Here is a 13,335-nt window from a genome sequence, read left to right on the forward strand (position 1 = left end):
ACTAAACTATCACTCATTTAACGTAAAGGATCTAAATATTTAAACATATAAATACACGTATGCAGGAGTGCATCCTCCCAGCCCCCAAGCTAACTTGCTTCCATTACCACGATCAGACCACTTCGCACCATGATCCAACACCCCCTCTCCAAGATCCGACCAACCTGCTGGCATCCACCAAGCACCCCGTCCCCACAATCACCAACACCCTTCCTGACCACCTCCCCCCATCTTTGTCCCTGATATGTCTCCAATCTCCTGCAATCGTCCCGATCCTCCAAATCACTCTGTGCCCACTCCCTGTCCCTTGTAATCTCTATGCAACATGAAACCTACCTTCTCTTGGGCTATGGCTTCTGCCACAACACTTCCCCGCAACAGGGTGCCAAGCCTGTCAATCAGACTGGCTTCCACATGGGGAACCTGCTCAGAGAAAACACAGGCCAGAATTTTATGTCCCGTGGGCGGGTGCACACCCGACCCGAACGAAGGTGAAATAGCACAAGATGATGTCGGGCGAACGTCCCAACCTCATCGCGCACTCGCACGATATTTCGCTCGGCGGGCGCGTGCAGCAGTCAGAAGCGTGTCAGCCAACAATTAAGCTGGCAATTAAGGCCATTAATGATGCAATTAACAGTGATTTTACGTGACCCGTCCACATTTACAGTTGGAAGACAGGCCATTCTACCAGGCGGCATTCACATTTTTGCTCAAGCCTCGATCCAGGGCGGGATGAAATCTCCATGGGGAAATAAAATAAAAAGAAATATCTGGGGGCTGTATTTTTATGAGGTATGCTTACTGGTGCTTGATTGTGCTGCATGGACATATTTTGCAGTATTTTTGTAATTTTCGTTATCCTGTGCAGGTCTGCACCTCCCTGGGGCAGCTGTCTGCCTTCAGGGAGCTCTCTCGAAGTGCTCACCTGCACCCTCAGTTAGGTCGGCACCCGCCCTCTTCTTGCCCCCACCCCTGCAGCACTGAACATTTCTCTGTGCGCGTTTCACGCTGGCTGGCCTTTAGCTTGCCAGCCAGCATGTATTCACGGTTGGGGGCCAATTGCAGCCAGAGACCCATTTCCCGTCCGTTTCCGGGCCCGCCACTGGTGTGCGCCCGATGAAGGAAAAATTCAGACTGCACACTCTCTGGAGTCAAAACTCCACAACACTTGGGCAACCAGAACTCCCGCAGCTTGTAAATACAGCCCAACTAAACATCAGGGCCACTGCTCCTGCCGAACCAGAAACCAGCTGTTCCTTCTCTATGTAAATAGTAGCCTTGGTCCCATGTGCCTGTACGGTTCCTACATGACTTTATTCCCTTTTCATTCAACCACCCATCTGTAGCCGATGTAAATGTTCACATACTTCAATCAGAGTTCTAGTAGTGCATTCCACAACCTCACAACTCTCTGTCCTTACATTTAATTTCTTATCTATCTCCCCTTTGTTGTCGAGCCCTCACCCACTGTAACAGTCTGGAGAAGAATTCACCGTGAATGAAAATCAGGCAGCTTCTCCGTGGGGCATGCAAACTGCTTCACCAGATTGTCCAGGCATTGAATACAATGAAAATCAGACGTGTTCCAGAAAATGCCAGCGATCTACTCTGAAAAATAACTACCCCAACAATGACAACAAGAACCTATCCCTAACAGATACAAGAACTCACAATACCTTCACTGCAGGTTTGTTGATTGCATTCTGGCATTCGATGTGTTGACAGTGAATTGGATTCCATGCTGCAGGAAGATGAAAACTATTAGATGCAAACGCACATAACCCGTAAAAATCTCTATTTTGCTTTTTCCCTGACAAATGATGAGACATTCTTAACTGATATGGAGTCAAGATGTGCTTTTGATAAAAACAGGCATTTCTGTGTTTGGTTCGATTTAATTTTAAATAGTTATGGTAGTTCCATATTTCAAATGGCTTTGACCTCTAGGTGTTTTTTATGGATTTCCTTAGTTCAGTGGAGGGAAAACTCATAAGGCAGGTTTCAATCTAAATAACATTCATTTAGATTGGCTCCTAGATTTGTTAAGAAAGAACATGGGGGTAGAGTTTCACTAGTTTACGCTTTTTTTTCAGCGTAATGCACCTGAAATCGGTGTACCCCACGCAAAAGTTCATGGAACCTTAAGTACAAATTATGTTCACTGCAAATCGAGTTTTCGCGATCTTTTGCACTTGTTTAAGAAACATCAGGCAGCCAGCCAACCCTGCCCACAAAGCTGGTCATGCCCCCAGGGTGAAATAATCACCATTGGGAGTTTCCACTAATTGCACATGTTTGTGGGCCTTTGAGAAAGCTCAGAAATTTAAGCCATTTCATTTGAGTGGGAGGGATTAATTGGCTTGATTTGAAAGTTTTTGTTTTTTTTAAATTTACGAATGAAACTGACTACTGTACCCCCATTACAACTAGTAAATTATTCTGTATATTTTTTAAAAATCCATTTTCAGTAATTTAAAATTTTGTTACTCATAGGTGGTGGATTGAAACTCTAATTAAAAATACTTATTTTTTTGTGACAACCCCATTTTCAGTTGTATTAATCACACTGCACCAAGTTACCACTCTCAGAGAAATCAAGGAGTTTTTTAAAAAAGTTTTTTTGCAAATTACAATTTAAAACACTTCCAGGTTGCATTGGTTCATGACAGAATTAGCATTCCATCCCCCCCCTCCCCCCCCCCCCCCCCCCCCCCACCCCCACCACATCCCCCACACCCCCCAACCCCCACCCGCCACAGGGCCATCTGTCGCTTGTTTCTATGTTGTTCTTTCACAGAGACTGACCCTTGTTCGGCTATTAATACATTCTGCTTTCTTAGCTTAATGCCACTATCAGCACCTTCTTTAGTCTTCACCACTACCATTAACACCCCCTTTGTTCATGACATCTTTGTCAATTTCTCCTTAGCCCCCACCTATCTCTGGCCTTCTATCTTGCTTCACCTGCTCTACCCCTCTTAAACAGTATAAATTCCATCACATTTCTACTTCTCTTTAGCTGTGAAGAAGTCATATGGACTCGAAACATTAACTCATTAACTCTGTTTCTCTCTCCACAGATGCTGCCAGACCACTGAGTTTTGCCAGTTTTTTCTGTTTTTATTTCAGATTTCCAGCATCCACCGTATTTTGCTTTTATCATATGAGAAGTAATGTTGAGGGGGGGGAAAAAAACAACCTCATTAGTGTAGTATAACCCTCGTGAAAAATAGCAGCCAAAATCTGGAAAGTCAAAAATTGAAACAACACAGGGCAGGGATTTCCCTCAGGCTTTGAGACCCCAGTGTCAGGACTAAATGGGGTTCCCGAGCCTGCAAATGCTGGCAGCAAGATCAGCAGGTGGTGATCAGCAGAGCTATTTTCCTGGAGGCGTCCTCCGAATCGGCCACCTCCACCCTCACTGCCCAATTAAGGAAGGCAGGCAGGCAGGCATCTGATGTTGCTGGCCAATCAGAGGGCTGGCAGCTTTAGAACCTGGGCAGCCCAACCATGGAGGAGCCCCACAAGGAGGCGCCCTTGGAAGGCTAAGCTTAAGATAAAATTTTCAGAGGGGCCAAGCAAGCAGGAGCCTCAGGTGGGAGGGGTGCCATTTCGCCGCTGGTAAAATGCCAGCAAGCTGGAAAAAAAGTTGTCCTAATGGGGGCCTTACCCGCCTCTGTTCCTCAGGCAGCAGACCCATCTCCCTGCCCATGCTGGGAAACTCCCCGAGTGGCAGGAATGCATCGTGGAACTTTCCCGACACAGTTCCCTGCTATTTTTCCAGATCCCTCACCTCCAAGCCCAGCACCGTGGGGCCGGGAAAATTCAGCGCACATAGCTGGACCTACTCTCATCCAAACGAAATGTCATTCCAAGGTAGCATAAAATGTCACAAACTTTAAAAAGTTAAACTCAACATCAAAGTCTCCTGGCATCAAGTCAAACACGGGGAGAAAACTTCCTGATGATTATCACCTCCTGCCCTCCTTCCTGCAGGCTGCACACCACCTGGAAGACGCACTGAGGGTAGAAAGGGCACAAAATGTATTCTGGGTGGGGTGATGCCCCAAAAGACGCTGCTGCCAGATTGGGCCTGAGCAGGTGATGAGGTAACCAACAAGAGAGGAAAACCTACTTGACTCATCTGCACTAATCTAACTGTCACAATTACATCTGCTCATGACAGTGTTGGCAGCAGTTACTACCACACAGTCCTTGTGGAGGTGATGTCTCAGCTTCACGTTGAGGACAGCCTCCTTTGGCAGGACCACCATGCTAGAGGGGATAGGTTAAGAACAGATCTAGGGAGCTCTAAACTTGGTAACTATGAGGCACTGTGGCCTCAGCAGCAGCATTCTGTTCTACAATAATCTGTAACCTCAAAGCTTTGCAAATCTCTCAATCAGCATTATTATCAAGCCATGGGATCAACCTGGTTCAATATGAAATGTAGGAGTATGCCAGGAACAGCATGAGGTATGTGCAAGGTTGAGGCATCAACCTGAAGTTACAACACAGGACTACATGCATGCTAAACAGTGGGAGAAGCATGCAATCACGCAACCAACTGATCAGATCTCAGCATGCAGCCCTGCATGGTGGTGGATAATTCAACACCAACAGGAGAAGACTCCATGAATATTCCCATTCTTAATGATAGAGGAGCCAGCATCAGTGCAAAGGCGAGGCTTAAGTGTTTGCGACCATCTTCAGCCAGAAGTGGATGATCCATCTCAGCCTCCTCCTAAAGGCCTCACCATCACAGAAACCAGACTTCAACCAAATCAATTCATTACACATAACATCAGGAAGTGACTGAGTGCACTGGAAACAGCAATGGCTGCTGGGCTCGACAACATCCAAATTTGTTGCAGGAATTCCACAGGGCAGTTTTCTACACCCTAATGTTTTAAGCCAGTTCAATGATCTTCCCTCCATCATAAGGTCAGAAGTGGGGATGTTTGCTGATGACTGTACAATATTCAGTTCCATTCAGAACTTCTCAGATAATGAAACAGTCCATGTCCGTATGCAACAAGACCTGGCCAGCATCCAAACTTAGGCTGATAAGTGGTAAGTAACGTTCATACGTCACAAGTGCCATGCAATGATCATCTGCAACAAGAGAGAATCTAACCACATCCCTTTGATATTTAACAGAAATCATATTGCTGAATGCCCCACCATCAACCTTTCAGGGTCACCATTGACCAGAAACTTAAATGGACCAGCCATATAAGTACTGTGTCTACAAGACCACGTCAGAAGCTGAGTATTCTGTTGTAAATAACACACCTCCTGATTCCCACAGCTTGTCCCCCACCTACAAGGCACAAGCCAGGAGTGTGATGGAATATTTTTCACTTGCCTGGATAAGCGCATCTCTAACAACACTAAGAAACTCAACATCATCCAGAATAAAGAACCACCGGTGCACCATAGCTACAAAATGCACTGCAGCACCACCCCAAAGCTTCTTCAACAGCACTTTACAAACCCCTTAACGTTTATCACCTGGAAAGACAAAGGCAGCAGGTACATGGGAACACCACTACCTGCAAGTTCCCCTTTAAGTCACACATTATTCTGACCAGAAATACATCACTGTTCCTTCTCTGTCACTGTGTCAAAATCCTGAAACTTCCTCCCAAACAACACCATGAGCATACCTGCACCACAAGGATTGCAGCAGGTCAAGAAGGTGCCTCACCACCACCTTCTCAAGGGTAATTAGGGATAGGCAATAAAAGGTGGGCTTGCCATCAATGTCCACATCCCATGAGTAAATGCTAAAAGTCAATGTTTATCTGTAAGCATAATAAAATTAAATTACATAGAACATAAGATAAAGCAATTCCTGTTGATCATCTTCCCTGGGAAGGTGATGAGTTAGAACCAATGTGAAATTTAGCATGATTCATACTGGGTAGGCAATTCTGTTCAGTTGAGTACAGCAGTAGCAAGGATGCTCTGGTCGAGCCCAAACAAAGCAACAATTCAGCAGCCCTTCTATTTTGTTGCTCCCTTCAGTTATGAGCCACCCGAAGTACATAAAATAATTTAAAAGCAGCAAACTATATCTGCTAAATAGAATGCATTGAATTACTTTTAAATACACACTGTCTTCAAAAATACCTGTGTACTGAAGTCCCCTGTATTCACAGATAGCACCTGGTGGCTTTAAATTGGGCCAGTAGTGGAAAAGCATTTGAACAGCTGGAGGCTTAACTTGAGAGGGTCCATACGCAATCACGTACAACAAATCCTAAAGCAACATAGAAAAACACTTTTATTTTCTGCAAAAACTTTGCACACCTGTATTTTTACCAGCATTATTGTAAGTATATACTGTAATTACAAACTGCGGTAATTATTTCTGTTACAATTGTATTAACCACACGCATCTAAAACATCAACTTCAAATAGGCTAATGGCTGAAATAATACATTTTAACCATTTATTGCACTTAGTTACTTACATGAAAACAATCAAGCTTTTTTTTTTGTCAGTATGCAGCCAAGCTAAGTGCTGTTAAAGATCCCATGCATCAATAATTAATTTAACAGCTACCTTTTTTACATAAATACACATTTTTAATTGCATTTATGATTTAAAAAGTTGCTGTCACCTCAAAATTATTTTCTCCCCTTTATCTTTGCAAGTTTTTTCAGTGTCTCCTGAATGTGCTACATCACCCAGGCATATAGTTTTAATATATTGCCCAACCACCCATTCTTCATTTGAAAAACTTGATTGTCAGTCAGGACTACAGTTAGATGTAGGAATGGACTGGCATTTGTGATATAGGCCAGCTTACTTTACTGAGCACCAACCTCGAACTAAGTCAATTCAATTCAAAATCCTGAACAATGAGCCACATAACCTCATGAGTTTATCAGGACTAGAACTGAGGGGCAATAGGGATTGTGGGCAATATGGGTCAGGCTGGACAGGCGTACTGCCTATGTTCTCTAATTGCTCTGTTGGTAATGAGTTGCATCCTTCTTCGAATCTTTAATCATTAATGGATGCACATGTCTTTTACACTAAAATTTTAAGCCAGTTTATCAGTATTCATAGCCATATCCACAATCATTACCATGACTCAAAGACACCCATCAAAGCACAGTTCTGATACAAGGTCATCAACTTGAAATGTTAACTCTGTTCCTTTCAGATGCTACCATGCTGAGTATTTCCAGCATTTTCTGATTTTATTACAGATCATCAAAGCACCCTTTGCAGTTTTCACAGGAGTATCTTTATGAATTGAATATTTATGAAAACAAGGATTCAATTGGCAAAAGTGCTCTCTAGTGACCATTGAAGGGGAAGTGATGCCGGGAGTCTAAATGTTGTGATGGAATCAATGGGCAAAGCTTGGATTTTATTTGAGAACCTAATTAAAAAGAGAAACTGAAAAATGGAAATGAAAAATGAAACACGTTGGAAACAAAAGCTTCTGGCGGGACTGAAACTGGTTCAAACATATAAAAGGACATAGACTAAACCAAGCTCAATAGAAGCTGATGAGTCCTGCGGTCCAGTACAGGCAATCTGAGTAAGGCAGAGACTTGGAAGCTGAGAATAAGCAAATGCAGTTCCTGAGTTGTTTCTGTCTCTCAAATAGAAGACTGGTTCATGACACTATCCAGGCTGAGTTGAGGGGGTTCTGCAGATGTATGCAATCTTTGGTATAGGCCGTGCCCGTGGAACTTGAGTTGGTTGTACACTGCTGTCGGCAGGGGTTCAGGCTAGCTCCGAGAACAAGAGCAGCTGAAATTCTTCTTAAGGGAAACAGAATATTGAACGACTTTGTGACTAGGTTTGACGACCTATATGCTGAGTAGATCACTGTGCCAATTCGTAAGATCTGTCTTAGTTGTATCTGCCACTGAATGTGCAATTTATAATTTATAATCAACCACAATTTGCCTGTTAATTCACATTTGCCTAATTTTGACTTGGGTTTCAGAGTATAGGTGATTAACTAAGGTAGCGTTTAGTGTTTTTGACTCTTGTATAATAAAAATTCTTCTGTTTTAAACTGTGGAATCTTGTGACATCAGTCTTTTAGTAAATAACTGGGATTTTGTATTGCTCCATTTAAAAAAAACTGATCTCTACCAAGGTCATAACAAGATAATAGATTAAACTTGATTAGAAAATATCATCTAGTGCATTTTCTTGATCTATTTAACAATCCTCCTGAAAATATTTGATTGCAAATTTTAAGCATTTTTTTTAAAACTTCCAATTCAGGTTAATTGGAAGAACTGAAAACATTACAGTCTGAAGAACAGTGAGTAAATGTGGTAATTACTCAAGTTATCTATGTCTATTGATTTAATTCAATTCCCTCTGTTAGTATTCCTGTTACATTTATCATATTCATCAATAAAATAATGTATCACTCAACAGGAATAAACACAAAAATATATAAGCATGTCATATATGTTCAGTTGTATTTTTAAAAACTGAAAATGGTAGGCTCCCTTTCTTTGTTGTAAGCTGTACAATACATAGGAGTTGATTATTAATAAAACAGTACACTTGAACTGCTCTGCAGGCTTGATAGAACAGCTGCAGAATTGCAGAATCAGATAGCCAAGCATTTAAGTCAGGTTTCCATGAATTGAAATCCACCAATTACAGCTTCAAATCTGATCAGTTTGTAGACTGCTAGAGGAATGCTAGATACAACACCAATTCTCAAGGATAATACCTGGGATGAAAGGAAATAGTCAAGGCTGTGTTCACTGGTGCAGAAAAGATTCTGGGGGAGATCTAACAATAGTGTTCTGAATTATGGAAGAGTTAGTGAGGCTAAATAAAGAAAAAAATATTTCTACTGATCCATGAAGCATCGATAAGGAGGAATAAAGGTTGGATCAAAAATAGAAGCATAAAGGGGTGGCGGGATAGGGGGTTAAAAGATAGTTTTTCACACAAGTAGGAATTTGAATATGGAACATATTACTACATGGAAATTGAAGTTAAATCAACTAAACTTTTAACAGGCAGTAACATAAAGACTTGAAGTAGAGAAGGTTAAAAGATATGGGCAAAAAGTAGGAAATGGGTTGACAGTGGGTAGCTCTGGTGGACAACTGTTGCGGCACATGCAAAATAGCCATAAATAGCCTCCTTTTGGACTTAAATTACAGGTTTCCATGAATTGATGTGCACTGTTGGAAAATTTCACATCAAGCAGGAATGCAACACTGGGACTGGAAACTGGACTCATCAGCACCTGTTTTATGGGTGCTTCAAGCACCCTCAGAGCTCCAAAATGGCATCCGTGGCACACATTCGCACTTGTGAGCCAAAACAAACTGGAAGCCACATTCGTCAGAGCCTTAGCAGTGCACAGTGAACAGTCACTGGATGTATCAAGAGGAGGCAGATCATGACATCATACAGCATTCAAAGTGGTTTGACCCACCAGTATAGTGCCGTTTTGGAGCTCAATGTTCCAGCTACCTCCCTTTCTTAGCCTCACACAGTGTTCAGCAACAGAAAAGATTCCCCAACCCTTCTCCACCAGTGCTATTTAAAGAAATCATCAATTGCCTCCAGCATATTGTTGGTTGATTTCTTCTAGTTGTTGCTAAAGTTCTACAAGTTTCTATTATTGTTTCAAGTCGCAAAATTCTTCAGGGAGTGGTGTGGCAGGTGCTGACGGACACTTTGCTGACTTCAAGGCTTCAGCACAAGCCAGTTGCTTCCAGGCATGGGTGCACTAGTAGGCATTCCCCTTAGCATACAGCATGACTTGGAGAATGAGTATGGCCGCATAAAGCAGAACAAGCTGCTGGAAGAGGGAGGAGGAGGAGATGAAGGGCTCTCAGTAGAAGGCCATATATGCCCAGGGTGGTTCAATAAGTAATTTTCCTACCTGAACCGCATGGAACATTGGCTGGAATTTGACAGGATGGAAGGCAGGAGAGGATGTAAAGTTGGGCGGCATGGCAATGGCACAGTGCCCGCCACCTACCTGTCCCTGCCTCAATTTTACCAGCAGCAGGGGGGGTGTCAGGCAGCCTGCACACCTGTGAGTCAATTGAGGCCCTTAAGTGGCCAATTAATGGTCACTTAAGGGTCTCATCCAATCGCCAATGGGATTTTCCCTACAGTAGGTGGGTCCAGGCCAAGTTTCAGGCTGCCAGGTGAATCCTGGCGGACTGGCGCCTGGGCAAAGTGAAGTGTCCCCTTTTCACATCCCCTGTGCCCATCGGGAGCCCACCTAAGATATTCGCTCAAGGTAACAGTCATGATGCCTTCATTCTGTCGGTCCACCTGTGTGAGCTACATTTGAGCCACCACATTAAGCCAGGGGCTGGTTACTGGGCGACAAGGACTATCTACTGACCACATGGCTGATGACTTTGCTGCATAATCCAGCACCTGCTCACAGCATGCATGCATGGAAACCATGTTCAACCTACATCACCTGGGCTTCAGTGGTTCAAGAAGGCATCTCACCAGCACTTTCTCATGGGCAATTAGGGATGGGCAATAAATGCTGGCTTTGCCACCAATGCCCTGATGCCATCGATAAATAAAAAACAAGAAATTCGATACAGCAGATCAGCGACACTCCGGAGAAACCTGACATTACTCAAAAGAATAGTTATCAAGATTCTCAGTGGTATGCAAGATGCTGCACAAGCTCGCCATCAGAGGGGGCAGCCCTTGCCATCAACTGAGCAGCACGAGCATGATGAGGAAGAGGATAAAGAAGAAGACAAAGGCAAAGGAAGGAAGCAACCTAGACAGCCTTTCCTGCCTGGGCTATTCATGAAGAGCCCATCCGACTGCAATACCAGCAACCACAACCCCAAATCTCCCATTCACCAACACTCCCTATCCATACCTTCACTCTGTCACTGACCATCACAGCGTTAATCACAATGCAAAAATAAAAGCCAGTGTAAAATAAACATTCTGCATGACTTTTATGAATGAAATTATGCCATTTTGCACCCTTGTGCATTTCTTTACTGCCTGTTTTCCATGAGCCTTTGCCTATCCTAGTGCTCCTTTGAAGTGCGACTCCAGTGGCTGCAGCATGGCTGGTGGAAGGTTGCTGACTTTCAGTGCTGGAGACTGCAGGTAGCTTTGAAGGGTAATCTCAAGTAGCTCTGAGCCTAGAAAGCTCAGATGTAGTTTGCATCATCTCTCCATGGACAGCAACAGTCTGCCTGACAGGCAGCAGCAAGGGCACTAGTGAAGTGGCAGGGATGGGAAGGTGAATGATGTCATCTGAAGAGAGGACCGCAGGTTACTGTTCCATGTGGTACTGCCAGTCCCCAGGGTGATGCCTCAGCAATCCTACTAATCTGTTGGAGTACAGAATAGTGGACTGCTGTCACCAATTCTGAAAGGGTCTTTGCACACTGTAATCCCCAGTCATGAGTAGCAACAGTCTGAGTTTGCACTGCAGCACTCAGACATTACATGGCTGCTGTTTGTGCTACAATGAAAGCTGTGACTTCGGCCATCAGGCACTGTATCATGATGGGTCTGCAGTATCTGAACCGAGTTGGCCACCATTTCCACGCTGGAAAGTATGGGCTTCAGGCTCTGTGCAAAGCCCTGTACCAAGTTGTCAAGTTCATGTTCTTTGGCATTGACCACAGATTTTCTGACAGTTTTCCCACTGAAACAATCATTTTGTTGTGTATACTTGTCAGCATTCTTCTGTAGGCTCTCCTACTGAACTGCTCATCTGAGACGTCTGCAGAAGAACCCCTAACTGACTATGTCCTCAAGCAAGCTGGTGCCTACACTATCCTTGCCCCCTGCCCTGGATGCAGGCCACTTGTGCCCTACATTACCATGTGTAGATCTAAGTCTCTAAACTATCCTCTAAGATGTGGGTAGTGTCCGGATCCAAATTGGTGGCTGGGAATGTGAAATCAAGTGAAGGTGGTAGGTCTTCATCAGCAGCCTCTTCTTGGTGCTCCTCCACTGTTTGGTCAGGTTGCGCCTCTTGGGTATCTGAAAGGAAAAAGACACACGCATAAAGTTGTGGTGGGGGTAGGAGCAGAAAGTAAGAGGTGACTGCTTACACCATCTGCAGCTTGTAACTCAGAAGAAAATTTGGGGTGAGGAGGAAATGGAATATGAGAAGGAGAATTTGGTATGAAGATACTATTATCTTCATGATTTCTGCTTTGCCACTGGCCTTGCTTTCAGCATGGGATGTCCCAATAATGACGAGCAATATCACCTCTATAGGTATTAGGATATGCAGAAACACCTGTCCCCCTTCAGGTAATTCCTGTTTGGCTGTTGTGGTTGGCAGGTTGAATAGCTGAGATGTGGGAATGAGGCTTGCGGCAATGCTAAGTGTATGGGGGTGAGGTAAAGCATAGGAATATTAGGCATGAGTCCTGATTGATATTGTTGATAGGTGAGTGATGGGGTGTGGTGAATTGAGCAGCAGCAGAGGCTGGTGTCGCAGTTGACAGGATATGGTATTTGAAAATGCATTCACTGACTTTCGACCTCATGTGAGGCCACTGAAATGTTTGCAGCACTGTATACAAGTCCTTGGGTCTTGACATTGACCTCCACAGCTAACTGCTCCGAATATCTTTGGAGAGTGTGCCGGGAGGGCTCTTCCCTATTGTGGATACAAGACATCTCTCCTCCTTCCAACCTCCTCCACCAATGCCTCCAGTGTTGTGTCCAAAAATCTTGGAGTCTGTTTCTTCCTTGTTGTGCTATTCTTCAGTTTCCTAGGTCAGAGTCACTTCCTGCACAACCACTCCAATGAGAATGCACCTCCCTTTAAGAGTTGCAGGCTCGCTTTAAGCAGTCTACCAAATTATGATTTTGGGACCCCTGCTGATGCATACAGCAAGAAAACAACACAATTTGTGCTGGCTGCACACCACAATCATTCAACTGAGCAGGGAGCACAAAGCTGGCATGCTGCCAACTTAACTGCGCTTCGCAATTCCCATGCCTGTTTCGGGGATCTATCTAATTTAGGTCCAAGAGGCTGCCTGTCTTATCATCTACAGCTGTTCCTTTAGCCAGGCTGGCTTTATGCAGGTAACATATAATTTGTTTAAAAGTCGAGCAATCAATAAATTTGCTGAAGTGGCAATGCTGTACAAAATTTAAAATTGACAAAAATCTGAGTCTTCCATCTTAATGGTGCTGGTATTACATCCATTAAAATACAATAAAAATGCCATCTGCACTTATTTCCATAGCAACAACCAACATATTATTTAATTAGCTAAGTTACAAATCAATCCAGAAGCCAACCTTTCACTCTGGAAATCATGTTGGAATCAACAATGAAGGAAAGATGGG

The 13,335-nt window shown here is 43.8% G+C and overlaps 1 protein-coding gene across 1 annotated transcript in view; it reads right to left on the reverse strand.

Moving 5' to 3' along the window:
* The window catches only part of unc79 (unc-79 homolog, NALCN channel complex subunit), a 201,467-nt gene that overhangs the window by 161,853 nt on the left and 26,279 nt on the right, over positions 1-13,335 (reverse strand). The window contains exons 7-8 of the mRNA XM_078562184.1: positions 6,139-6,268; positions 1,680-1,744 (exon numbers count right to left, since the gene is read on the reverse strand). Coding sequence (XP_078418310.1) covers positions 1,680-1,744; positions 6,139-6,268 — 195 coding nt within the window. The remainder of the gene's footprint in view (positions 1-1,679; positions 1,745-6,138; positions 6,269-13,335) is intronic.

This window comes from Cetorhinus maximus, chromosome 18 (genome assembly GCF_964194155.1).
Source record: "Cetorhinus maximus chromosome 18, sCetMax3.hap1.1, whole genome shotgun sequence".
Taxonomy (NCBI): Eukaryota; Metazoa; Chordata; class Chondrichthyes; order Lamniformes; family Cetorhinidae; genus Cetorhinus; species Cetorhinus maximus.